The sequence below is a fragment of the Ochotona curzoniae genome, unplaced genomic scaffold (assembly GCF_017591425.1).
Source record: "Ochotona curzoniae isolate NIBS_2020 unplaced genomic scaffold, NIBS_Ocur_1.0 contig_3819, whole genome shotgun sequence".
Taxonomy (NCBI): domain Eukaryota; kingdom Metazoa; phylum Chordata; class Mammalia; order Lagomorpha; family Ochotonidae; genus Ochotona; species Ochotona curzoniae.
Window position 1 is genome coordinate 20,433,111 of NW_024466004.1, and position 26,209 is coordinate 20,459,319.

The window sequence follows — 26,209 nt, forward strand, 5'->3', positions numbered from 1 at the left end:
AAACTACATTGTCTATTGGTTTTTTCTTCCGTAAGAGGAAGAAATCAATGTTCACATGCAACTCTTATCTTGCTTTGAAACATGCAACATGCTAAAGAAAAAAACACGTAAGTACCTAAATTTTCTAAAAATGTTTTATACCAATTTTATTCATTAAGACTAAAAGGCAGATATCACACAAATGTCTTTGGACTGGTGAATGAAGACAAAATATGATAGCTCTATAGAATGAATCACTGCATATAGAAAAGTAAAACGCAAAATACTGGAACTATATAAAAATAGTAAGTCTTTGGGTTAAAGAATTCAGTTTCAAAATGCTATATATTGTATTCATTCTACTTTTATGACATTGTACATATAGAATGAACAGATGAGATTTTAGATCCTGAGGATGGTGAAGTTGGTTACAAAGGCCCCTGAAGAAACGCTTGGGGGTGATGGAAGGCTTTATACACCAATTTTGAAGGTAGATAAATAATACTGTGCATTTGCCAAAATCAAAATTTGGTCCCCTAATTTAGTAAATATGGTTGTATAAAAAACAGCATTAAGTCCTACTTTAAAGGAAAAATTTAATCAATAGGTAGGGAAAATCTGGACCAAATTAAAGAAATATATCCAATAATCACCAAGAGATTCATCAAGAAAGGAATCTTGGGCTCTAAAACATTTTAAGAATTACCCTCTTCTCAGAATACCAGTGACATTACGTTTAACTTTAAAAATAAAAATTATGTTTTAGAAAAAATCAACTTGGAATAAATGTTTTATTTATTGCCTTGATTAGAAGTTCACATTAAATATCCTTAAAATATTAGTGTTTAACTAGAAGTTTAATTATTTGATTATCTCACGGATTCAGTCTCAATAACTTATTACTATTTCATACTTTGCAAGCGCAAGGATATTACATTTTAGCTCTCACAGTATACTGAGCAGTTGTTAATTCAGAAAACAAATTAAGACAAATCTGAGAAATCGCACATAACTGGCAATTCAAGTTAAAAACACAGAATAGAGATCATGCTGGGAAGGATGCATTAGACAATAAAAATCTTACCTTTGTGTTTGGGTCCCATAGTTGTTATCATAAGGCTCATAGATCTGGTCATCATAATCACCCCCATAACCATCATCATACCCCTAGGAAAGAAAATAGCAGACAAATACGTTAGTAATCAGTTTGACTCATTTTTACTTCTTTTGGGTTAAAAAGACTGGTTTAGTTTTTATGGTTAGTAAGTCTGTAGCCAATTTTACTAGGATATTAACTCCTAGATAGATTTATGAAATCTTATTCAAGGCTAACATTGTTAATTAAACTCAGGATATAATTGCAATATTGATATCAACTCTAAGATAAATTCATAATTTTGATCAATATTAAATACTTAATAGCTTCAAAATATTAAGGGAATATAAACATTTTGATAAACTAATGCGGTTTTCGTGTTTATTGCTATCATTGGAAGCTTTTTTCTAATTAATCATGAAGACGACAGTAACAAAAAAGTACAAGATATTTAAATTGAGGCCAACGTTCAGTTTAGAAAGTTAAAGAAGTAAAAAAGAAAGGACTGGAATAAAAACCTTCCACTAAGTTACAAATTTAAATTTCATAAATAAACTAGCTTTATGCAGTGAGTCTGAATCCCTAAGTAAATTAACAAATTGAACGCGTATTTGTCATTCTAGCACGTGCGGCAGCTGGCAATTACTCACTTCAGTTATCCATCACTCTGAGTGATTTACATTTCTTTCCCTTTGTGGTCATTGAGTTTAAACTCTACTCATCCATCTTCTGGACCCTGCACTTCTGGAAAAAACCTTCAGATTTTTTGTCCTGATACTAGCTGATGCGTGTATTTGTGGGATGAACTTCCACTCTACTGCAACAATTCAGTCTAGAAACATACAGATCTTTTTAGCTTGTTCAGCAATTTCAACAGAAAATACCTACATGTAGAAAATTTCAACTTTTCATCCAATGAATTTACATATATTTTTGTGAACTTATGAAAATTTTAACAATTACTTTATTCCTTTATTTGATGCTGTTGCTTACATATGATATTTTATGGATCTTTCATTTATTTTCACTCATTATTTTTAATTTGATCATATTTTTGCTCTGCGGTACTGGATGGTTCCTCCATCTGAACTTGGAAATATTCTACAGTTACTTTAGAGTATCTATACACAAATGGATGCAGATTTTTAAAAAATATTACCAAATAGCTTGTGTAAAAATAAAAGTTACTTTTCATCTTTTCATTTATCATTTATTTTTGCATTACTAAGATTTATTGTTGCTTCACTTGCCAATTTTTATTATCTTGTATTGACTGGAATGTTACATTGTTAACATTTAGTTCTACTATGGATTCTCTTCCATATACCTTGATCAAAATTGCTTAATACAATTTTACATTTATTCTCAAATACTTTCTGGTCCTTCTAAAGCTATTGTTCATCCATTTTTTATATTCTTGGTTCTCTATATCTTTAGATCTATTTCTTTTATTTCCAAGTTGTAGTAAATTTGAATTATTGCCATATGTTAAAAACATCACTTCTTTTAGTCCAACAGGGAAGTCACCTCCTGAAAAGCTGTACTGCCACACTGCAGTCCAGAGGGCTGCATTTCGAAGCATGAAGGCAGAGGGTTTACTTGAGCTCTCTTGAAATGTGCCGAATTTCCTGTAACTGAATTTTGTCTTTTCCTTGCTCGTGTCGTCCACTAAAACATCTCTTTTTCAGTAACCTCTCTGACAAGCCTTATTCTAAGCATTTTGATTATCCGTCTCCCTCTTAAATTTGCTGCTTCTTCTCACTTCAGATTTATTCTTTTTAAGGTGAACATTTTCATTCACAAGAAAAAGCGGGGCTACAGAAATGGAAAAATCGTCTACCCATCTCTTAGATTCACCAATCATAGCCATTTAATCCCAGTTACATTTTATATGCATCTTCTAGGCAATTTACATCTCAGTTCTAAAAATGGCATTAATACCTGAATGCATTATTTCCTGCATATGACATTCTTCTATATAAATATGAGCATTACTCTTTTTAAATTCACAATAACCTCTTTGATACTGTTAATTTATTATCATGTTCTATACTTTCTCAAATATTTATCAACTTTATAGACAGTTCGTAACACTCAAAAGATATTCTAATCACAAATCATGAGTTGCATTTGATGATTATCTTTTTGTTAATTACAGAGCTAGCATAGTTTTCCAGCCTTTTAGTGTTTCTCCTCTTATTTTTAATCACTCAAACTGATTTGTAGACATTTTCATATTGTGATTTTGAGTATTCTGATTATATTAAGCAGCCATTGTGCACTTTTAATTCATAATCTGCATTCTTTTAGTAGTTGTGGCCCCATTTTACTACTCTTTGTAAACCTCATTCTAGTGAGATTAGATTTTTCTGATTTAGTTCATATAATCTCTCTGTCCTATTGGGCATTTTTTACTCTTTGCTAATAAATTCATCTTCTAAAATTTTGTATAATATATTTTAATTTCATTGAAATCACATACATATTAACACATGTATACACAGGGATAGGCTACTAAGAATTTTTTTTTTTCAGATATCGTATAAGCTCTCAACTCTCAAATGAAGGCCATCACTGCCCTACAGTGGGACAAGGATTAGCATCAGAGTTGGAATTTCCCCGAGCTGGTACAGTTAGGTCACTCCAGCTCTCTCTACCTAGAAATCACCTTTATTAATAACCACAGGAAGAAGAATAATTGCAATAAGTGCCCTAAAGGGAGAATGGCTCATTGCAAGCATCCAGGCTATTGGTCCTTGGGCAGGATTTAAAAGTGTGCCCTTAACTCATCCTCAGTTCTTATTTAGATGGCATGAGCTACATGAGTTTTAGCATGTTCCATTTTATCTTTGTGTTTGTGTTAAGGAGCTAAAAGCAGCAAGTTAAATGATTTCAAAGCTCTAGGTTCCCTTAATTCCCTGTTTCTCCCTTTCCATCCCCTAAAATTCTGCTTATGATACAGTGTGACAAGATCTTCCTTTGCTTAAGAAACAAATGGTAACCCTTAGTCCTTTGAATTAAGATAGCGAGTTTGTTTCTCACTGGCACTATAGTAGCTAAACATGTACTCTATTTTTTTTTTCTCTTCATTTTTTAAAGTTTTCTTTCTATAGAGTCTAAATCCTTGAAAAGCAAAGTAATTAAAACCTTTGTGATGCTCTGCGGTGTTTATTATAGTGTTCCACAGAGTAATCATTCAGTAAGTTTGTTGAACATTACAATTTGCACTTACATTTATACATTTACTTTTAAGAAAACATTTTTTTGTCTGCTAACACAAATTTCATGAAGTCTATGGTGCAATAGTTTCCCAAAATGGTCATTACTCTAAAAGAGAATATAAATATAGCTATTTGTACATAATCTTTGTATTCTAATACTTGATATATTTTTATAAGATCATGAGTATAAGTATTCAATGTTTGTAACTATTTGTAAACAAGTATGTGTGTATATAAATATTGGAAACCTCCTAGTACAATATAACAAACCATGCTTAGTCTTCAGCTGTAAAACAAAATCATTGTAATGTTTAAGATGGAAATATTTCATCCTAAGTATAACAGAACAAGGTCATCTGTTACCCATGTGTGTGACCTGCTTGCACACATCAAGACAGTGCACGTACTGCTGAGACTATGGCAGTAGAGGGCTTTCTGAAGGAGAGAAAAGAAAACAGAACTAGCTAGAATGCAGGGCAAGGAGAGATGGCAGTGCAATCCACAAGGATTACACTGAATTCTTTCTTCAACTATTCAGTTTTAGCATCCTAACAAGATTTCCTGACCAAGGATTTACTCTGTCTTCACTCTAGTTTCCTAGAGTAAAACAGAATGTTATAAACTACTTCATAACATTTTATAGGAATTTGACCACAGACTACTTGTAATATGTAAACACCAACCTGATAAAGTAATTGCCAAGTTCACTATAAAGGCATTGGGGGGAAGAAGGAATTGAGAAGAACAATATAGATATTGTAGAAAGGAAGAAAGCCCCCAAAATACTTATTTTAACATTATAAAAAGAATTAGGCCTATCTCCTTTCTTTAGAATTTGAAATGAGTGCTAAGAATCTTTCCCACTCACCAAGCCATTTATTTCATAAAATTTTTTGGAGCATCTACTAAATGCTGGGCAGTTCTTTAGACCTGCAAATTTGTAGTAAAAGAACAGAGCTCCAGAAAATAAAGGAAAATAGGAGAATAATTGGAGAAATATTATAAGAAGTCATTTAACCTTCAATGAACTGAATTTGATTGGGGTTCTGCCATTGTCTTGTGAAGTGTCAGTTTTTTATTCACACTTTTTATAATTGGAGATGAAATAATCTGAGAAGCAGAGAGATTAATGACACCTGACCAGTTTCAGCAAATGTATCCGCAAACTAACAGTGGGTTCTCCTGTACTAACTTGAATCACAGTTGCTAGAGAATGTGCTTCCTGAATATTCTCAAAACTTAATTTGGTAAAAATAAAACAGCTCGTTTAAGAAATGTATTTTGACTTAAACACTAATTCTTAGACTATGACTTCTATTACAGAGTTGAAATTTAAGTAATATTGGATGTAAAATGAGCTTGAATGTATTAAGTCATCAAGCTTTACATTCATCAATGAATTATCTGTTATCTGGAAATCAGGCATACAAAAAAATAAATAAGATTTAATCCTGTGTGAGTAATTCTGGCCCAGTGGTTTCTTTTTATTAGTTTGCTTTGGTAAATGCTGTATGATATCCTGACTGCAAGATAACTGACAACCAATCAATGATGGCACTCTGTTGAGAGCAGTCCCATGACCCCTGCCTCCAGGGACTGAGCCAAGTACAACAGGTAGAAACAACAATTGTAATGAAGACAGCACACCCAGTGGAGAGTGGATAAGGAAAGTGGGCACAGGATGAGACAATATGGAACACAGGATATCTGATGACCATGTGAAAAAGGGAACTACAAACAACACAGCTGTTCTGCCTTTCAGGGTTAGATCTGAACCAAGAGGATCTTCACTCAGCAGTACATCCAGGAGATTCCTGTCAGAAACCACAGTGACACAGACATCGAAGGCATTTAACAGGAGAAACCTGTTGCCCCTACACCCCCTGAGCCCTGGGAGGGGAGTTGCTGGTAACCACATCATTGCATTGCTTCAGAGAAAGAGCTCATTTAAATATGTGTCTTTCCATTTCCCCACCCAGTGTTGTGCTGCTGGAGTTATCCTGAGATACTGATCAAGTTGGGCCCTTGAAAGACGCTAGCTCCACTAGCCAGCCCTGTGAAGAGATCAGAAGGTCCCATTCTCTTCCAGCTTAGAGAAGGAACTTTCTGGTACACCCTGATTGGTTTGACTGGCAAAAGTTCCCAGAAAACAATTGGCTATTTCACCCACCTTCCTGCTGCCCTGGAAGCAGTCAGGCATTCCTATAGGCCCACCTCTGATCCAAAGAATCAGTTAAGTGGCCCATCCCAATTTCCTGCTACCCAAAAAGTAACCGTGTGTCCTTTCCATATGTTTTTACCGCCAGGAAGTCAGTAGGTGACTATCCTAAATTGCTCAGTCCAGACAATGAGATGAATGAGATGCTCATGGTGCTAAGGTCCTACCAAGCAACTGGGTGTAACCATTTCATATGGCCTCAGGACCTTCTGAGCAGTCTATTCCCAAAAATGTGACTTTGGGTTCTTGGGAAACAGATGTTCATCCTTCTTTGCTCGCCCCTAGGAAACAGCTGACACCTTCTCTGAGAAGATCTGTTCCCACATAGTTCATGCAATTACCCAAGCAGCTCTCAGACTTTGGCTTACACTAGCCATGCTATTGGGAACACTTTGTTTCATTTACCTGTGCTAATAGTGGCAGCCTTGTACTTGTGCAACCTGCAGAACCTGACCTGTAATTTCTTTCTGCAACCAAAGACACGGTTTCCAGAGTTCCCAATGAACTCATTGCCCCAAAGCAAGCAGCTTCCACTGGCATGTAATCCCAAATCCTTGCATTTAATACCAATAAAACAGTCACAGTTATTTTCAAACATTGGATAATTCTACAAGAATTTACACAGATACTGCATTAAAATGCCCACCTGGAAGTGTCAATGAATCAACTACAATGGAATTGCCTCCTAAGTTGCAGAAAGCAACTGACACAATAGATATGACAAAGTGATATGATGCCTCAGAATGAACTCACTGACCCTATAGCAGACCACAAAGAAATGGAAACTGATAAATTGACTTAACAGAGATTTCCAAGTAATTACTTTAAGTTTGAAATACAAGAGACCACAGACCCACAATCCAGCGAAATTAACAAGACAATTCCTGATTTGATTGCAAAAATTCAGAAAAAAAAGATAATGTACAAAATTTGATTGTTTCCTTTATGAAAAGAACTCAATAACAGGAAAATAAAAATGGGCTCAATAACTGAATTGAAGGCATAAGAATGAACAAAGTGTTGATAGGGCTTCTGAAATAGACCAAAAAGTAAAGGAAAAAAAGGAAAAAACAAAACAGTGTAAACAATGTAGACATTCTTAGTGATTTATAGGAAACTTAAGTGATAAAAAATTTGTGTTAATCATGTTAATCAGAGCAGCAACAGGCATAGACAAACCTATTTAATTAAACAACTGTGGAAAATTGCAAATCCTAAACCCTACATTTTAGGAAAACAGGCATTCAGTTCTAGCAAGCACAAAAGATTCCTGTTATATTCAACAAAGAAATATAACCAAACTGAAAAATATAAGATAAAGAGAATTGTAAAATTCCATTAAAAGTATATCATAATTTTAAGGGAAATCCCATTACATTAATAGTAAATGTCTTGGCCAAAGCCTTCTGTGTCAGGAGAGAATGTGGCAGAATGCTCAACTCCCAGAATGAACAAAAAATGGAGAATAATATTTCACGATACTCAGCAAACCTTTCCTTCACAGATGAGGGAAAAATGAAGCCTTTACAGGAGAAGCAAAAAACTGAAGGCAACTCAGAACTGTAAAAGGAATAAGGCAGATTTAAATTAGATTAAAAGATATCAGTAGGATTAAATGAAGAAGCTATTAAAAAATCAGTGAAACAAAGGCGTTTTATTTTTAATATGTATTAAAAAATAAAGCTGACAAGACATTGTCTAGGCTAACCCAAGGGGAAAAACACAAGACTTAAATAAACAAAATCAGAGATGAGGAATGTACAATGGATACCACAGAAATACAAATGATCATTTGGGGTTATCATAAACAATGATACACTACCAAATTGAAACACCTGTATGTAGTGAATAAAAATGTTTACAAGTAACTTATTAAAATATATCGTCGGCAGCTATTAAAAGGACAGGACAGTATGAGTAGTAATATTAATTCAATAATAAAGTCTCCCAACAAAGAATAATCCAGCTGAGCTCACTGAATTAATGCATTAAAAAACTATTAAAAGGAAAACACCGTTCACATTCATTCTACAAGATAAACACAATGCTGTTACTGCCACCACACATACACACGAAATGTAGAACCAGAGCTGAGGAAAAATATTCTTTCTCAATATATCTTTTTTAATATATTTCAAAATATATTACTTCATGAAAGGCTTTGCTAAATACTGATAATTTTTCTTTATGTAAAATATTCTCTTGTTTTCTGCACCCTACTCTTATAGATACAAACTTAAAATTCTGAGAGACATATGCACAAAAATACTGAAATTATCTGTAAATACATAATCCTACTGAGGAGCACTCACCTACAGGGGCAATGGCTCTTAAGATACTTAGAAATAGAAAAGGGAATCACCATACAAAATAATTTAGAAGTTTCTCTCCCAGTTTTGGAAAATACGTGCTTCACAAATTTTATGTCATTGACGGTTTGGCTGTTTTGCCTCTTGTATTTGCCTATTTGAGGTTACTGAGACCACAGGAAACTTCATTTTCCATAGACCAAAAGTGATTAAAAGTTGGCAGATTTCCTAACATCCAATCTAACAACAATTAGATACTATTGTCTCAGCTGAGCAAGTAAAATGACTCATGATGCTAGTAAGTTATTGAGGTGTCTAGAAGAAAAACATTCAGAAATCTAAATGATATAAAATGTAATTTTGTCCTACATAGCCACATTTTCTTCAAAGACTTTAAATTTTAAGCAGCTTTGGTGATAGATTTAGCCTTGAGTCGCTCTCTTCATTTTGGATTTAATTTTGTGTTAAAAGATCAGTAAGTTCTAAATAGACACACACACACACACACACACACACACACACACACACACACACACACACACAGAAATAATAGGAGACTTCTTAATATAAGCAAAAATGAAGAACTAAAATGAAGCAAGCAATAATAAACTATAATTCTAGAATTAAGTCTTTTCATTCATTAATTTGTCACCAACCACTCAAATGCTAGGCATGTAGCCAATTGCCAAGGGCTGCCTTTTAATATTAGTGAATGTAATTAACGGGTCAGAAAGGAACTTGACATTTACCTCTCTATATTAAGTTTGGTTAGTTCTTATAACATTTCCCTTTCTTAATTATTTACAACATAAGTGAACAAAATGTCTATTTTAAATATATTCTAATATCATAAAGGCATAATAATTCAAATTCTGAAACATTTCATGAAATATTAAAACAACCCAAACACACCAATTTTTTATAGTATATAAGTTACTAATGCTTGCTAAAAGCATCCTCTTGACTGTCGAGTGTTTATACTTTTGTGTTTCTTAAAAAATGATATATATGCCCACATTTTTATCTCACAGTCTATCTTCAAGTAGAAGTGTTTTGTAAATAATTTACTGTAAAAAAGAAGACTTTTGATAGTGTCTTCCATTCATTTTTTTCCTGTTCTTACTGGCTGATATGGTGAGTGGTATCCTCCAGTGTGTAGCTTTTGCTACTGATGTAAGCCTGCTCTTGCACTATGGTGAGACATCTTATGTTCAAAAGCATCCATAAGCCTACGGGGTTGCTGCATCCTAAGGAAAGTCCCTACACTTAACAGTACAGCTCTGTAAGAAGGCAACAAAGCTTGACATATCCCATAGAAGTCAATGATGCATTCCCTAGTGAGGGGAATGTGTTCTATAATACCTACATCCCTTATGTAGACTGTAGTTACTAAACTATTCTCTTGCATATATCTCCATTCTAAATGTTGGACTTCACATATTCCTGAAATAATTTTTTTTCTTTTTTTTTGGAAATACAGCACCATCTGATTGCTTATGAAACCTGCTGTGAATCAGATAATAAGATGATTACAAAGATTACATTTTAAAATTTTATTCTTTAACCCAAATGATAGTGTTCTGGTGAGGCACATGTAGGGAGGCAGCAGATGATGGTTAACGTGCCTGGGTCATTGCCAGTCCAGGGGGAGGCTTGAATTAAGCTCTGGCTCCTGGGCTTGACATGGTCTGCCTTGGTGTTGCCAACATGTTGGGAGTTATTTAATGGGTGTGAGACCTCTCTCTGCCTTCCAAATAAGTAAAATAATCAATAAAATTTTTAAACTCTACAGCAGTCTGTTTCAGGTATATCATTCATTTAAAATGCATTTTCTGTGAGGTCATAGTCTGCTAAAAAGTTGCTAAGCTAGAATTCAAATTCAAGTTTCTTTCCTGTGTGTTCGCTAATCTCTGGTGGCATTAAGGAAAGCTTTATGCTATTAATGACAACATGGCATTCTCATGACTATTTTAAATTATTTGAAGTTATATGTTTTAACAACATGAATAACACCTGTTAAAATTTATTAGGTAAAATCATTTTTAAAAACACCTTGGAATTAATATTTTTAGAAAGTACCATCAACAGATGGATATTGAAAACTATCTAAATATACACAGTTTGCAACAGAACAGGCAGCCATGTAGGACATTATGCTAAGCAAAATAAATCAAGTACAGAAAGACAAAATCTGTATGTTCACACTAATATGAAATCAGAACAATCAAGCTGTTTGAGGAGAGAATAAAACAAGGGGTACAGAGGTTAGGGCTGAGAAGTCAAAGGGTTCAAAATCTTGGTGATTAGACTTGTTTGCATTTTACTTCAGTTTTGTTCTTTCTTTTTTGCTGAGTATGGTGAACATAGTTAATAGATTATGTATTTCAAAGTATCAAATCGTAAATTTCAAGTTTTCTTTCTATAAACATTTTATGTGTTTGAGTGGTGGCCATGCTAAATATTCTATTTTTCGTATTCTGCTTTTTAATAGTCAAAACATCACTTTATGCTTCCTAAACCTACAGTTAAAACTATTATTCTGTCATTAAATGTACATATTTAAATAGAATTCACCATGTCAGGAACTCCACTAGGTCTAGAATTTTATCGTACATGTTTATTAACAAGCTAGTCATTTACTGTTCCAGAAGACAAAACTCCTGGGTCAGATACAAGCTAATTTACTCATATTACTCACAGCCAAATAATAGCCCAAGCCATGTATTGGTTCATATTGATTCCCTATACATCACAGGGACCATACAGACGGAGTCAAGTTGGATGGTTGGGAAATGAAGTGCGTGGCATCAGAGAAGAGATATAATGAGGGTAGGGAATATTTTGTTTTCATTACATCAAGTATAGTGTCCTTTAAATTGTACATATCAGGGAAAAAATCAGAATTTTTGACTTTTCACTATGCACTTCCGTTTTTCTACATTTTAGTATATAAACTTTAGCACAATGCAGTGTTGAAGCTGTTTATGTGTGCATTAACAAGAATATCATTAATTACTATTTTGTATAAATTTTGCTGAAATTAAGTTTAAAAAAAAAACCCACCTAATAACATGAGAGTTAAAGGGAATCTATTTTCCCCATTTCCACACCATGGTATGAATAAGCACTGGCATGTGGAAAGAATAGGTATGTTGTATATTTGCAGTGGGTGTTTTACAAGAAGCATAGGACTGTGTATTTAAATTGATATATTTGTGACTTTAACAATGTCACTTTCAATTGCAAAGTACCAAAATCGAAGAAATATGAAAGAAAGTAAGCAATGCAAGCCCATTTCTCTTTGGGAGAGGACTCCTCATCTGTCAGTGCGCCAGCTGTAAGCACAACCTGCGAAGCAGCACAGGTGAAGTGTAGAGTCTGTGGTCCTGCCATAGGCAGCCACGTGTGGGACACTGGGCCTGGGGCAGACTGCTTCTCAGACATGAGGAAAAAACATGGAATCTATAGCCCTTCAAAAGTGAGTTACAACAGCGAGGAAAGGACACTTACTGCATTTCATCTGTTCATTACTACCTAAGCAGATGATAATGTCTCCTTAATTTTCCCCCTTCAGTAAAATTTAATGTTCTTTCTGTCTTGCATTCCTTTTGTCTGCTTAACTCCTATAATGTTTTACCTCAGGGGATGTGCCAGGCAGAACCACCCCCCCCTTTTTTTGAATAATAGCAATAAGCAGAATACTGGCATTTTTCTGCTGTTTTATTTCCAATTTTCTTCCCCATAAAAGGATGGCTAAAAATGTATTTCCAAGATTTTACAAGTTTCTCACCTCATTCTCCTTTTTGGTGATAAATGCTATTTAATGAGATTTAATTTCTGCAACATGGAATTCTGAATCTGAAACAGTTACATCAGTTTTCTTTTAAAGGATGTTATATAGTAAACAAAAATATATCATAACCTCTGGATGAATAAAATAATAAAACTTGTTTTTGTGGAGATAGAACAAAGTTTGAATTTTGCAGCCTATAATTAGAGTTATTTCTCCAGGGACATTGTAATTATTTTTCCCTATTATGCTGTAGAAAATTTTAACCTTACATTTTTATGAGTCAGTCCACTCTATCTCCATTTTTATAGATGCCTTCTAATGCTTGCGAAATCCTACGGCAATATTTCCAATACAGTTAATGAACGAAACTATGACTGAATGCGCATGCTGATAGTAATGCAGGGTTGGCTTGCTAATGTATCCATTGAAATGTGTCAATGCTTTAATGACTTCACTTTGGAGGCCCTGGCAGAACCCAGCCCAAAGCAAAGGCTTCAAAGTCAGTTGTGTAAGTCTCCAGGGCCTTCTGTCTCACTCAACAACAGAAAAAGCAGGCAGCTAAAAACTGGTAGTGCTGTCATGACTAAGAACAGGATTCAAGTTTTAGAAGACAACTCATGTTTTTGACTTAAAAGTACCAAAAGGTTAAAGATGAAGAGAAGGGCCTTGGCATATCTTGATATTTCTCTAATAACAGGACTCCAACATGCACATAAGAACTTGTCTTTTGTATTACCTATATAGAACCCTGAAGTTACTGCTCTGTAATTTATGTTACTTTTTCAGGCTATATGAAAACAGAGCTCAAATGTTGTGGTATAATTGCACCTGAACCAATTCAAATGATGTAATTCAACATGTGTATGGCAGAGGATTAATTAGAAAAGTAATCAGCAGCCAAAACATAAAAAAGAAACAGCCTCTCATAATGACTCTTACCATATGTCTTGGTAATACTCTGATGGATGTTGAAAAAATGTTTTGTATCTTATAAAACTAGAACATGATGCTATGATGTATCTATTTAATGTTTTTCAATTTTCTCTGAAAACTATTTCAGTCTGATCCTTACTAATAATTTTTTCAATCAGAAAGCAATTTCAGAACTTAGCAGTTAAATTAGTAAATGAAGCAATTTAATAGTTTATTCCACAAAACTGTCACTTTTCAGTAAATCACACATAACAAATTAAATGACTTTAATTCAGTTATATAATCTTAATTTTTATGGCAGTTGTTTTTCTGTTATGTGGTACCAAACAGAACATAGGTTGATTTATTATCCTGAGAGGAAGGAATTTTTTATCATTTGGAATCCCTTTAATTAGAAACATACGATGCTACAATTTCGTTGTTCAGCTTTAACCTTTTGTATTTCTGAATCAAAAGCAGAGTTGTCTTCTAAAACTTAATCCTATTCTTACTTTGAAAAAACATTGCAACCTTTATTTCAAAGATATTGTTTTCTATTTCATCTATGTTGATCTATGAAAATTCAAGATTAAGTAGAATTTATTTTCACACTGTGGTGGGGGAGGAGAGCTCAGTTCTAAATTAGATTTAATTCTGATCTTTAGATTTCTACCTCCTAAACTGATCATTTTCTACTCTAGTCAGGCACTCTTTTTAAGGAAAAAAATAAAGAAAAGCCAGCTTTGGCCCTGCATGGGGCTGGTGTTCAGGACTAACCTAGACATCAGCAGTCCTGTAGGCAGACTATCATTGCTGCAACCTGACTAGCTCTCTTTAAGTTTCACATGACCTTTGAGTAATTTCATCCAAAAAGTTTCATACATATTGGTACACAACACTCTGCTGAAAAACATTTTTACATGTTTTATCCAGTAATGTTAGCTTCTGGTACTAAAAATATCAACTTAGCATGCAGGCATTTTCATCAAAAGACAAATTCATTATATTAATCCTACACTTTCATAACTCATGATTCACTTTTAAAATTTAATGAGGTATAAGTTTATGATGTTAAGACTCCTATTTATTTCATACTTGTAAAGTGAATATTGCAAATACAGTGTCTTATCTAATAGATATTTCTGTTATGATGAGAATTTCCTATGTTCAGGGCTAATCTCCTTTTAGTAGCCACTGATTAGACATGACTAATGAACAGTTAAATGTGGCTGATGTAACCAAGGGATTCAATTTTAAATTTTACTTATTTTTAATTAGTTAAAAGTAAGTTTAAGTAGCTACTGGCTACCACACATGGTTGTTGAAGTACAAGCAAATAGACACATATGGGCATATTGAGCTAACCAGTATATATATATTTTAAATGTCTCTTTTCTTGTCCAAGCAGAACCATGGAAAGAAGGAAACAAAAGAATTTGAAATTAATGAAAGGAAAATAGGATTGCAGCCAAAAACCTTTGAAGATTTAAAGACCACTAGCTTAAACTTTATTTTTAATTTTCTTTAGTCTAAACTTTAATCTTTTACTGTCACAACTAATAAATTCTTTTTTTGTTTCTTCATAAACTAATAGAATGATCTCTGGGATCTATGCTTAAGGAGGCTTTCCATAATCAAAACAGATAATGAAGAGTTATCCTTGAGAATATGTAAGAACCGCCATGTTGGAAAGGTTAGAAAACATCAGGAACACTTCATGTATGGTGTTGTTATCCATGTTTTAAGGTCAGGAATGACAACAAAGGATGTTAATTGCAATGGGATTATCTTGAATGTGCACACACACACACACACACACACAATGGGGATTGATAAGAACAATGAAGGGATAAAAGATTACTTTTTCAAACCACATGATATATTTAAATCTGAGGACAACACATACAGGCTTCCTTTCATTCTAATGAAAAATGTCAGCAAAAACGAAATAAGCTAGATGATGCAAGATGGCTACATAAGCTAGAGCCAAACTGCCTTAGGGAGAAAAAAAAAAAAGGATAAAAGAAGGTCTACACTTCCTGGCATTTGACGGAAAAATTGGTAAAGACGTCACAAAACAATGAACACGCCACAGGGCAAGAGAAGGTGGAAACGCTGGCTACAACCAGTCAGTGGCGCTGCAAGCTGGAAGTTGTCATCAGACCACATCAAGATAGGCAGAAACTGCATGTACGCTACCATTCACACGTGTAGCTCACAGGACATTCCAGAATGACCCGCTGGCTTTTTACTTCAGTCTGGGGAGCTCAAGGATGAGCAACTGCTAGGCTTGGAGCAGGGAAGTCACATGACTATTCTGTCCACCCCTACCCCTGCAGAAGACTGGACTCAGAGAGCCAGGGAAGCATCTTGCCACTGTGGCAGGTTTGACATCAGCCCCAAAGCTATCCTTACACATTCTACATAAGCCAGAGGAATATTTTTCCCATGCAGATTAATGCCAGAAGTAACCCATTAAAAAAATATATATTCTCCCACACCGGTAGACCTGGGTAATGACTCCACTCTACCTGGCAGCATCAAGACTGTAACAGTTTGTTCTAAATTTCTCAGTTTCACTGGAATCCACCTGGTTGAACTCGGGGGCCAGCTGCTGGCTGTGAGCCATCATCATATACCTCAAGATGCAAAGAAATTGCTGCAGAGCCCACAATTCACAGTTTTGGCTGCGAGGCAATTCCACAGACATCCATTGACTTATTTCTTCATGGAGAGCTCACTGCTGTCTGGGTGCTGTTGGGCACAAAGCAGGAAACCCACACTGCTTCTCCATGCCTCACCCCCTCCCCCAGGTCCACTCACCGTGGCTCTCTTATCAATAAAAAGCCATGCAGTGTGCCTTTATTTTGCAACAGCCAACATCAGGGCAATGTGTTGGGCAAAGGACTGATCCTTTGAATTGCAACTGTGGGAGTTGGTGGGACATAAGCACCGGAGCTAAGCTCATGCACACTACTTGATTACAGCAATGCACCTTGGCTTCTGAGAGCTAAAACCAGAAGCAGCCCATAAATCTATCTGCTCCCATTCTAGATACCTAGATAAAGACCCCACTATACTGTGTAACATAGAAATGTAACAATTGATTCCACATTTCCCTGTGTCACTGGAATCTACCTGCTGGACATATGGAAGAATTAGTCTGAATTCTACTTCTCTGGATTCATACCCACCAGAACAAAATTTCCTGTAGACTCTATACTAACCTTGTCAGACTGGAACAGTACTGAATTCAAATCCTCTAGTCCCAGGACCAGGGCTATCAGTAGTTATTCAAACTAATTTATTTTATTATTCCATGATACAATTCTATAGGCTCCAGGATTTACCTATCCCTCTCTTATCCCACTAATTTCCCCCATATCATTACAATAGTATACTCCTTCACAATCAGCCATAAGTCCATCATTCTGCTACTTAAGTATTTTAGGTATGGACAGTGGCAGAGAGTCCAGCATCCTATTGTCAAGATACAGTCAACACTTTCATTGAGAGTCCATTACTTACAGCAGTTCATGCCACAAGCCCCACATCACTCAAGTTTGACATTAGGACAAAGGGATAGCCATTTGTGTCTTCGTCAGCATGAAAAACCAGGCCCTGAGCATCATGTTAACCCAAGAAACAGACTTGAAACTCTTTGTGGGCAAGAGAAGGAAATTCATCAACCTTGGAAAGAGGAAGTCAAATTATCCATGTTTGCAGAAAGATATGATGCTATTCATGGAAAAATCTATGCAATCCATCCAAAACAAGCTGCTATAATTGATAAGTCAAGTCAGTAAACTTGAAGGTTACAAGATACACATACAAAAATAAAAATAAAATTAGTAAAAACTTAAATTAAGAAATCCCTTTAGAATGACCACAAAAAATGTAACATTTAGGAAAAAAATTTAACCAAAGAAGTGACACAAGTGACAGATTTTTATAATGAAAGTTATTAAATTCTCACGATGGAAATCACCAAGGACCCAAAAAGGGCTCAAGCTAAGTTTGCCTGGATATCACTTACATCTCTGTGGTTAAGACTGTCGAGCCAAGCAGTTCATAGAGGGCTTTATGTCCTCAAACTCTGGCATTCTTAAATGAATACTGCATTCTTGATTTACTTGTAAACCCTGCCAACTCTGCCCATTCAATATCTGGTGCTCTGCTCACCACTTGTACCCTACTTCTTCGGAGAGTAGAAGGGTGCTTCCAAATTATTCTTTTTCTCTGAACCTTTTAATCCTTTGTCCTTTCTTGGAAATATTACTTTTTCTTTCTTTTCTGGTTAAATCCCTGTTTCTGATTTTATCTTATCCCTCAGACAAGTAATGTCATAATATGCCTTGATCAAAGGCATGGAAATGGTGATAATTATCTTTATTTGTATCATTATTATATGCTATCCAAAATACAAAATTACAATTTTGTATTCTGTCATGGCATTCTCACAGAATTTCAAGTGACACTCTGGGACCTGTCCTAAAGATATGTACGTGTTGTTAGTTACTTGCTAGCTTTCTCATCTCACTTTTATAGCTGAGAAGAACCTTGAATTATATCTGAAGTAAAATTATTACTGCCTAGGGCCAACAGTTCACCTTCTGGCATTCCTTGATATATTCTAAACTTTCTCTCATTATATATTTTTAAATACTTATTTATTTTACTTCTGCAATGACCAGTGGCTTCTATTCATTGGTACCTAGGGAAGGGATAATAGTATTAATTTTAACCATTTGAGTTGCTGGTTATGATGTGGCTGGATACTTTACCAGAGGAGTCCACTCATGACAAACAGAAAGTACTGGATATAAAATGAACTTCCTGGCCCTGGCACAGTGGCCCAAAAACTAAAGCCTCACATTGTAAGTCCTGTGAACCCTTATGGGCACCAATTTGTTTCCCAGATGCTCCACTTCCCATTCAGTTCATTTCTTAAATGCTGGGAAAGCAGTACAATATTGCGCAACCTTTAGGACCCATGGAGAATCAGGAGTTTTTGGATCCTGGCTTTGAACAGGCTCACTTCAGTCACTTCAGGCATTTTGGGAGTGAAACAGTAAATAAAAGATCTTGGTCTCTGTTTCCCTTTCTCTCTGTAAATCTGATCTGTCTCCCCCACCCCCCAAATGAAATTAACTTTTCAAGGGGCTACCTGCAGAATGATGTGCTGTATTACAGAAATCCAGACTTTACAATGTGATATAAAGAGAGAAAAGATGCTGGGAGAGAAATTGGTCATTAATAGAAAATGGCCATCAGCTAAATGACCCAAGAATAAACTGTCTGTGATACAGTTCATTCTTTACAGTCCTCACATTCTTGCTAAGTGAACACACTTAAATTCTGTGTGGTGCCTTACTCTACTGGAAGAGCATAAGGGGACTCATATTTCAGTTTAAATCGGTACACTCTGATTGACAGAGGGCCCTGTTGGCATATCCTTAAGAATATATATTGGTTTCCTGGAGCTGCCTTAACTAAATACCAGACGTGGGTGGCTCAAACAGGAGAAACTTATCTGTTCATGTTTCTGGAGGTTAAAAGTCAATGACACAGGATCACTGGGTGTGTTTTTTTTTCTGACTCGTTGGGGTTTGCCTGTGGCTACCTCTCCACTTTATCTACAGCTTGTGCTCAAGACTATGCCTTTCTCTCTTCTGTAGTCATATCTAATCTCTTCTTACAAGGACATAATCATCTTTTTTTAAAAGATTTATTTATTTTCATTACAAAGTCAGATATACAGAGAGGAGGAGAGACAGAGAAGAAGATCTTCCATCCAATGATTCACTCCCCAAGTGAGCGCAACGATGATGCTATGCCAATCCGAAGCCAGGATCCAGGAACCTCCTCCGGGTCTCCCACACGGGTGCAGGTCCCAAAGCTTTGGGCCATCCTCGACTGCTTTCCCGGGCCACAGGCAGGGAGCTGGAAGGGAAGTGGAGCTGCCAGGACTGGAACTGGCGCCCATATGGGATCTTGGTGCATTCAAGGCGAGGACTTTAGCTGTTAGGCCACACTGCGGGGCCATACTGACCCATTTTATTTCTTTGGAGCTTGTCTCTCCACACACAGTCACATACTGAAATCAAGATGTGACACCTGGATGGTTCTCTAAGACTACTTTCTCTGTCATTACATTTAAGACAGTAAGGTTCCTAGAGATTATTTATTCAAGATCTTACAGACCAATTAATATCAGGGCCAAGATTTGCATTAGCGTTATATAATTCTAAATCCTAATCTATTTTCATTAAGTCTTGTTACTGAATCTGCTTTTCTCTAATTTTTAATGCCTTAATTAATTTGGTAGCTAAAATTTGAAGAGATGGAATGGCATGTAAAACTATGATGCTTTTGGCGCAAATTTTTGAAATCCAGGCATATATCTTCATTGTATAAATTTCCCTTCCAAGGCTATACTATGCCAAATAAGCTTATCTTTTAATTCCATTTTCAGAAGTTTTTTCAAAGAACTTTGCATTAAAAGGTTTAAAATTCACTAACATTATTTTAAACTTTTACTCCTGTCATTTTAAATATATTTTAATTTTATTACATATTTTAAATAATTAAAAGTCTATTTGTTATGACAAATATATCTTGGGTGCCTGGTATGGGCCAGCCACATTCTATTGGCTGTTCCAGTGATTGAAATAAATAAATGGAATAAAATCTCTGCACTTACTGAATTAACACTACAATTGGTTTAAGTAGAAAACAGAATAAACAAATGATTAAACTGCACATACCATATGCTATATGCAGATAGTGGGAAAAAATACAGTGTGAGGATTATTATGTACATGTAGAAAAGGCTTTCCCTAGAGACTGAGGTAGAATCTACAAAAGTTTAAGTCCATAGTAAACTTTCATTTGTCATTTTATTCATAACCATTTTATTGATGACCAACATTGGACATAGCAATTCCTAGAACGAAAAGAAGGCCAACACTCAGGAAACAGAAAGCATACTACTAATGTCACTCATATTCTTTCCTCCCTTTCTTTTCCTCTCTCCTATATTTCCCATTTCTGATGTCCTTTTCAGATCCTATCACTTTACCAGCAAAATGGTCTACAGTCAGCTTATTTGCAGCTAACCAAAGGTAGAAAAATATTCCATCTTAGCTTCTGCTTTGAAACTGTACAAAGTTGACTCAGCATATCAGGTCACAAGCTTCCCTTTTATCTGTCATGGTTACTGGCCAAGCAGTCATGATTCCTGATTTAGCATTCACTTTGCCTCCCTATCCCCTTTAACTGTATGAGCAAAAGCGAGTAATATACCACATATTAAAAAAATCATAATTAACAGCTAGATCCACTGAGTTAATCAACAGAAATTTTGCAAGGGGTCTGTGCCCATATGCATGTCGTGTTGCAACTTCTTAAAGACAAGAAAGCTTGGGGTGTGAATATGATAATCATACATTCAAGGCTTCCCTGCTACCCATGTTTATAATCAGTGTGTGTTAAATAGTGCAGTAGCTTCAGGATGTGTAAAAGCCTATGTCCATTTCTCAATCCTAGGAATCTCTAAATCCCACTTTATTGGGAAAAGGTTGGGGAGGGTTGTAGAGATAAATAAGGATCATGAGCTGAGGAGATCATCCTGCACTGCGATTGTAAACACTATTAGAAGTGATTTTTAAAAGAGGCACAGCTAGATTAGCACACACAAGGGAAAAGGTGATGTGAAGACCGAGGCAGAGTTTGTATCGATAAAGCCACAGCCAAGAAATACTGACATCCAAAAGCAGCAGGAAGAAGAAAGGAGGATTCTCTCCTCGAGCAGTGAGAACACAGGCCTCTGGCTGCCTTCACTTTTAACTTCTGGCCTCCATAACCATGAGAGAAAAATTTTGTTGTTTTAAGCCACCAGCTGTAACTAAAACAGATGCAGAGGTAGTTAAATGGAAGCAATCTATCTGGAATTCTCAGCCAACTGAGAAGTTAAACACCATTAACATTAAAGCAAAACAACTTTAACTCGGAGCCAAGAGTTCTGGGATGAAGGAAGGGGTAGCAGCAAAAGGAGCCATGACTTTTGCCATTGTTCGTAAGTGGGGCAAGGGAGTAACACAGCTTTGAGAATTCATGAATCTTCTGTCCTTTATGTACTGCAGACTTGCTATTCAATAAGTGAGCAGGTGAGCCTGCCATTACTCTCTGAAACTTCTGATTCTCTCTAAATTGAATGTAAGCTTGAGAATCAGGGCTCACACACTTTGACTCAGACCCTTTGAAGGGTAGAATTTGATGCATTCTGAAGTGATTGTATTTAAGGGCGTGAATTGTGTCTTAGGCTTCCTTTCATCAACTTGCTCCTAGTGCAGTATTTTCCACAGGACTTTCCTGGCGATTTTTTTTACAAATCTTTGTAACAGCTTACTGGAAGAAAATGCAGTATTGTGTGAGGAGTTTTCTTACTTACTTGGAATGGATTCAAACCAAGGAATGATTACAACAGAAAAAGAGAAAGAACTGGAAAGGAAATCAGCAACAAATAAGCATGAATTTAGGGCCATTTTTCTTAAACCATAACTTTGAAACCAGGACAATCAATGTTTTGTTAAAATGAAAATGCTAGCATGACTAAAAACCCAGATAAATGCTTTATATCATAGACATCAAAGTCAATTTGGAACCACTGCCTTGGAGGTTGATCAGCCCTGGGGGATTAGGGAAAGTCAGGGAGACTAAAAGTTCCCCAAAAAAACAGTCTGCAAGACAAAGCAAAAACAAACAGATAAATTTAAGCAGCTATGGGAACCTTTGTACTCTGCGGTTGATAGTCAGTGGACTGCATAAACTTCAGTGGATTCTCTTTACAAAATCGAATACAATATCCAATTAATTGAAGGATGTGATCCATGAAAGCTGGTTGGGCCAGTGGAGGAATTACAGACCACTATGATTTTCATTCTCATTCAAGCAACATCTTACGGTTAGTGTACTATCCTTAGCGAGAATATCATTAGGAACAACATCAATATCATCAATATATCAATGTCATTATTGACTAACATATTGTAGTGGATTTCAGCAGGGAAAATTTATACAATAATCTAAAACAGGCAAAAGTTTTTACAAGTATAACATCACATTTTTCAAGTGTGCAGTCTGACATTGATAAATATATGTACCAATGTTTTGATGCAAGTGTTCGCCAGTGAAACTATCATTATAATCAAGAACATATAACCTTTACAAATGTTCTCATGCCACCTCATAACTCCTCGTTTTGTTCCTTCCACACCCCTGAACTTGTCCACAGGTAGCCACCCAACTGCTTTCTGTTAACTATAAATTATTCCCATTTTCCAGAATTTTTAAAGTGCATAATTACTTTTTAGTTCTGTCACTTTTTCATGGTTCAAAGACAGTTTTTATAAACTGTTCATCTCACTTTTTTTTTTTTGGAAGGTACAGTGACAGTGAGAGAGAGAGAAAGAGAGTCCAATCTTCCATTTGCCGACTCACTCCACAATGTCTGCAATGACCTGGGCTAGGTCACATCAAAGATTGGTGCTCCAAGTATTTTTCAAAGTGAACATGCTGTTTTGTATTCTTACCAGTAGTATATGAGGACTCAATTGATTTTCTACATTTTTGTAGCATATTCCTCAAATACTTTTTATTTGTCGTTATAGTGGTTTATATGGACAGACACAACATGATTTTGTAATTATTTGTATCATTATATTTAAAGTGTGATTCTATGAAGTTACACAGATTTGGATCCTTATTACTCAATATGACAACTTATCAGCATATGACTTTTTATGACTATTTTATGTGATTATTGACAGTTAAGTTTAAAATTATTGTATTGTTATTGTTTTAATTTGTTCTATTTGAATTTCATTTCCTTTAAGTCCCTATTAAGACCTCTTTTGGAATTGTTTAATTCAATATTTTTAAGATGCAATTTTATTTCTTCTAGTATTTAGAGTTAATTGTTTTGCTGGTGTCTTTAGAATTTACACCATTAATCTTAAGGTTTGATAATGCTAACTACCTGATCTTATCATGTATCCTACCTTCATGTTATATATTATACAACTTCAATTATTCTACAAGCATTTTCCATCACTTTACTTTCAATTTATTTCATTCTCGGTGTTAGGCAGTTATTGTCATGCAATTTACTCTCCTATCTCTCTTATATTTTATCCTATGTTGTTATTTTTGTCTAAATAGTTAATTAAATTTTACAGTGATCTAAATGTGAGCTGTCTGCAGCTATCCTATGTGGATGGGTTCAGAACATACAGATTTGGTGAGCCACATGTGTTAAGACAACTATATGTTAATAGTGTAGCTACATTTCCAATGCCCTACGTTCATGAATGTGAATCAAATTTTTGTATGACATGCATTTTCTCTTCACCTAGTAACATCTTCATTTTTAGTGTATTATTGATAATTATTTCATTTTTTATATGCTCTTATTACTTTTGAAGTGGTTCATGTTGGTATGGAATTCTAACCTGATGTACTCATTTTTCCTTTTTTTTTTCAGTACCTTAAAAGTGGTATATCATTTATCTATTCATTTTTCATCATTTCTTATGAGAAATCTGTTAAGGCATTGCCTTTTGTTTGTAGTCTTATGAAATGTGCCTTTTTAGGTGGCTGTGTAAGCCTTTTTTGATTGTTTCCTCAATTTGATGAGGATTGTTTCCTTCTTGTTCCCTTGGTTTTGATTGCATTGTGTTTCTCTATTCTGGGAATTTAGTTTTCCTGGAAATTGTAAGATTTTAGCCATAAGATCTTTCAAATATTTTACCATGTCTTCTTGTATTCAACCTTTACATAGGAGTTCTTGACACTGTCCCCAGGTCATTTGTGCTGTTTATTTTTTTATTTTGCCTTGTCTGTACTTTAAGGTAATTTCCATTTCTTTGCCTGCAAGTTCTATAAAGCTAATGCTGCCCTTTGCCCTGTCTCATCTGCTATTAATCCCATCCAGTTTTTTTTATCTGACATATTCTCATTTTCTACTATGTAAGTTTGAGTTAAGTCTGTCTTTAATATTGTCCATACATCCGCCTAACATTCAGGATGACTGAAATATAATTATAAAACAGAGTCCTTTTTACTTCCGTGTCAACTCTGGAAACATTTTGATTAATTGATTCTGTTCTTGTGTGTCATTCATTCTACTTCTTTGCATAAATGGTACTTTTTGCTAGATGCCACACATTGTGAATTTTCCTTTTTGGGGTATCAGATATGTTTTCTTTTATGTAAATATTTTAGTCTTTTTTCTAGCATAAAGTGTTATTATATGGAAACTAAAAATTTTTGTTACCAATATTTATGGGATAGGAATAGAGAAGTACTCATTTTGAGCTTATTATTCCCAACAACTTATTAAAGCATCTATGTACTTCTGTTCAATGTACCGGTAAGAGAAAAATTACACTTTCCAGCAGGGCAGCTGGGAACAGCATTATTTATGATCCTCAGAACTGTTACTTTTGATATTTGAAGCAGAATTTTCTTCCTATAACTCATTTATTCATGCGCCTTTATTGATCAATATTGTATGGACAGATGGCTGGAATTTCTGTCTGTGCCTCGTTGTTCTGTCCAGGACAATGACAGTCCGTAGCTGCAGTGGTCAGCCTAGACAGTCATCTCTGTCTTCAGTTGGGAAGCTGGCCCAGCCTTATCGGGATCCCTCAGCATGCCACAGCCTGGAAACTCTCAATACCTTAAACTGGGACCGTTATGGGGCCCGTTTGTTTCCTCCCTTTTAAATATCAGTGTCTGTACTAGATGTTCAGTGTCCTGAAACAACTGTGTCAAATATCTTGTGTCATACATTTCGTGTTTTTCGCTGCTTTAAATGCAAGAATAATCCATTTCTTACTTACATTGATCACAAGGATTTGCTTTCTGAGCCTGCAGTCTGCTTGCGAGTCTCTTCTACTAGACCATGAGTTCTTGACAGGTGAGTGCTTTATAAGTTTTAGTTTTTATTTCAAGCCCTCTCCCCATGGCTTACCTGTGGCTTTGTATATATGAATCACTCAAGAAATATTTTGTGATGTTGAACAGTTTAACAAAAATATAACTTGAGATTTGCAATTTTCTCAGTATCATACCTGATACTTTCTATACAGTAGAAACAAGGACCCATGCCTTACCTTATTTTAATCTTATCAAATGTGGCCTACAAGAATTAGCTTTCCCGAAACTAGTTAAAATCTAATATAAAACACTCCTCTTGTATGAGTCTAAGCAAATGAAGCAAATTACTTGTTGATATATAGTTTTCAGTTTTCATTCATACAATGTTCATAATACTAGCTCTAACCAAATGGTTTATTTGTAGCTGAAGTGAAAACAGTTTGATCTCTCAGCCATAATATCAAATATTAAAGCCATAGTTTTATACATAGAATTCTTAATGTTTCAAAGGACTCTAATACTTTCAGAAAGTTCAGAGTAAAAAGCATGAAAGAGACTTTAAGTTAAGCCAGTAACAAAAGGACAAATACCTCCTCTCTGAGACAGCCCATACACAAAGTACTATGTAGGGAGACTAGCATACTGGGAAGTAAAGGCACCTGCAGTGAGCCCCTCTAGTTCTGAATAAAGGTAGGACTCACATGAAAACTTACAAATGCATCTCAACATTACGATACTAGA

At 35.3% G+C, this 26,209-nt stretch overlaps 1 protein-coding gene across 2 annotated transcripts in view; it reads right to left on the minus strand.

Annotated features, from left to right (window-relative positions):
* KHDRBS2 (KH RNA binding domain containing, signal transduction associated 2) overlaps positions 1-26,209 on the minus strand; it is a 449,395-nt gene that overhangs the window by 38,765 nt on the left and 384,421 nt on the right. Inside the window, exons 8-9 of one of the 2 annotated variants that reach the window (XM_040983037.1) lie at positions 5,433-5,462; positions 1,064-1,146 (exon numbers count right to left, since the gene is read on the minus strand). In XM_040983037.1, coding sequence (XP_040838971.1) covers positions 1,064-1,146; positions 5,433-5,462 — 113 coding nt within the window. The remainder of the gene's footprint in view (positions 1-1,063; positions 1,147-5,432; positions 5,463-26,209) is intronic. The other variant, XM_040983036.1, reaches the window with a different exon arrangement.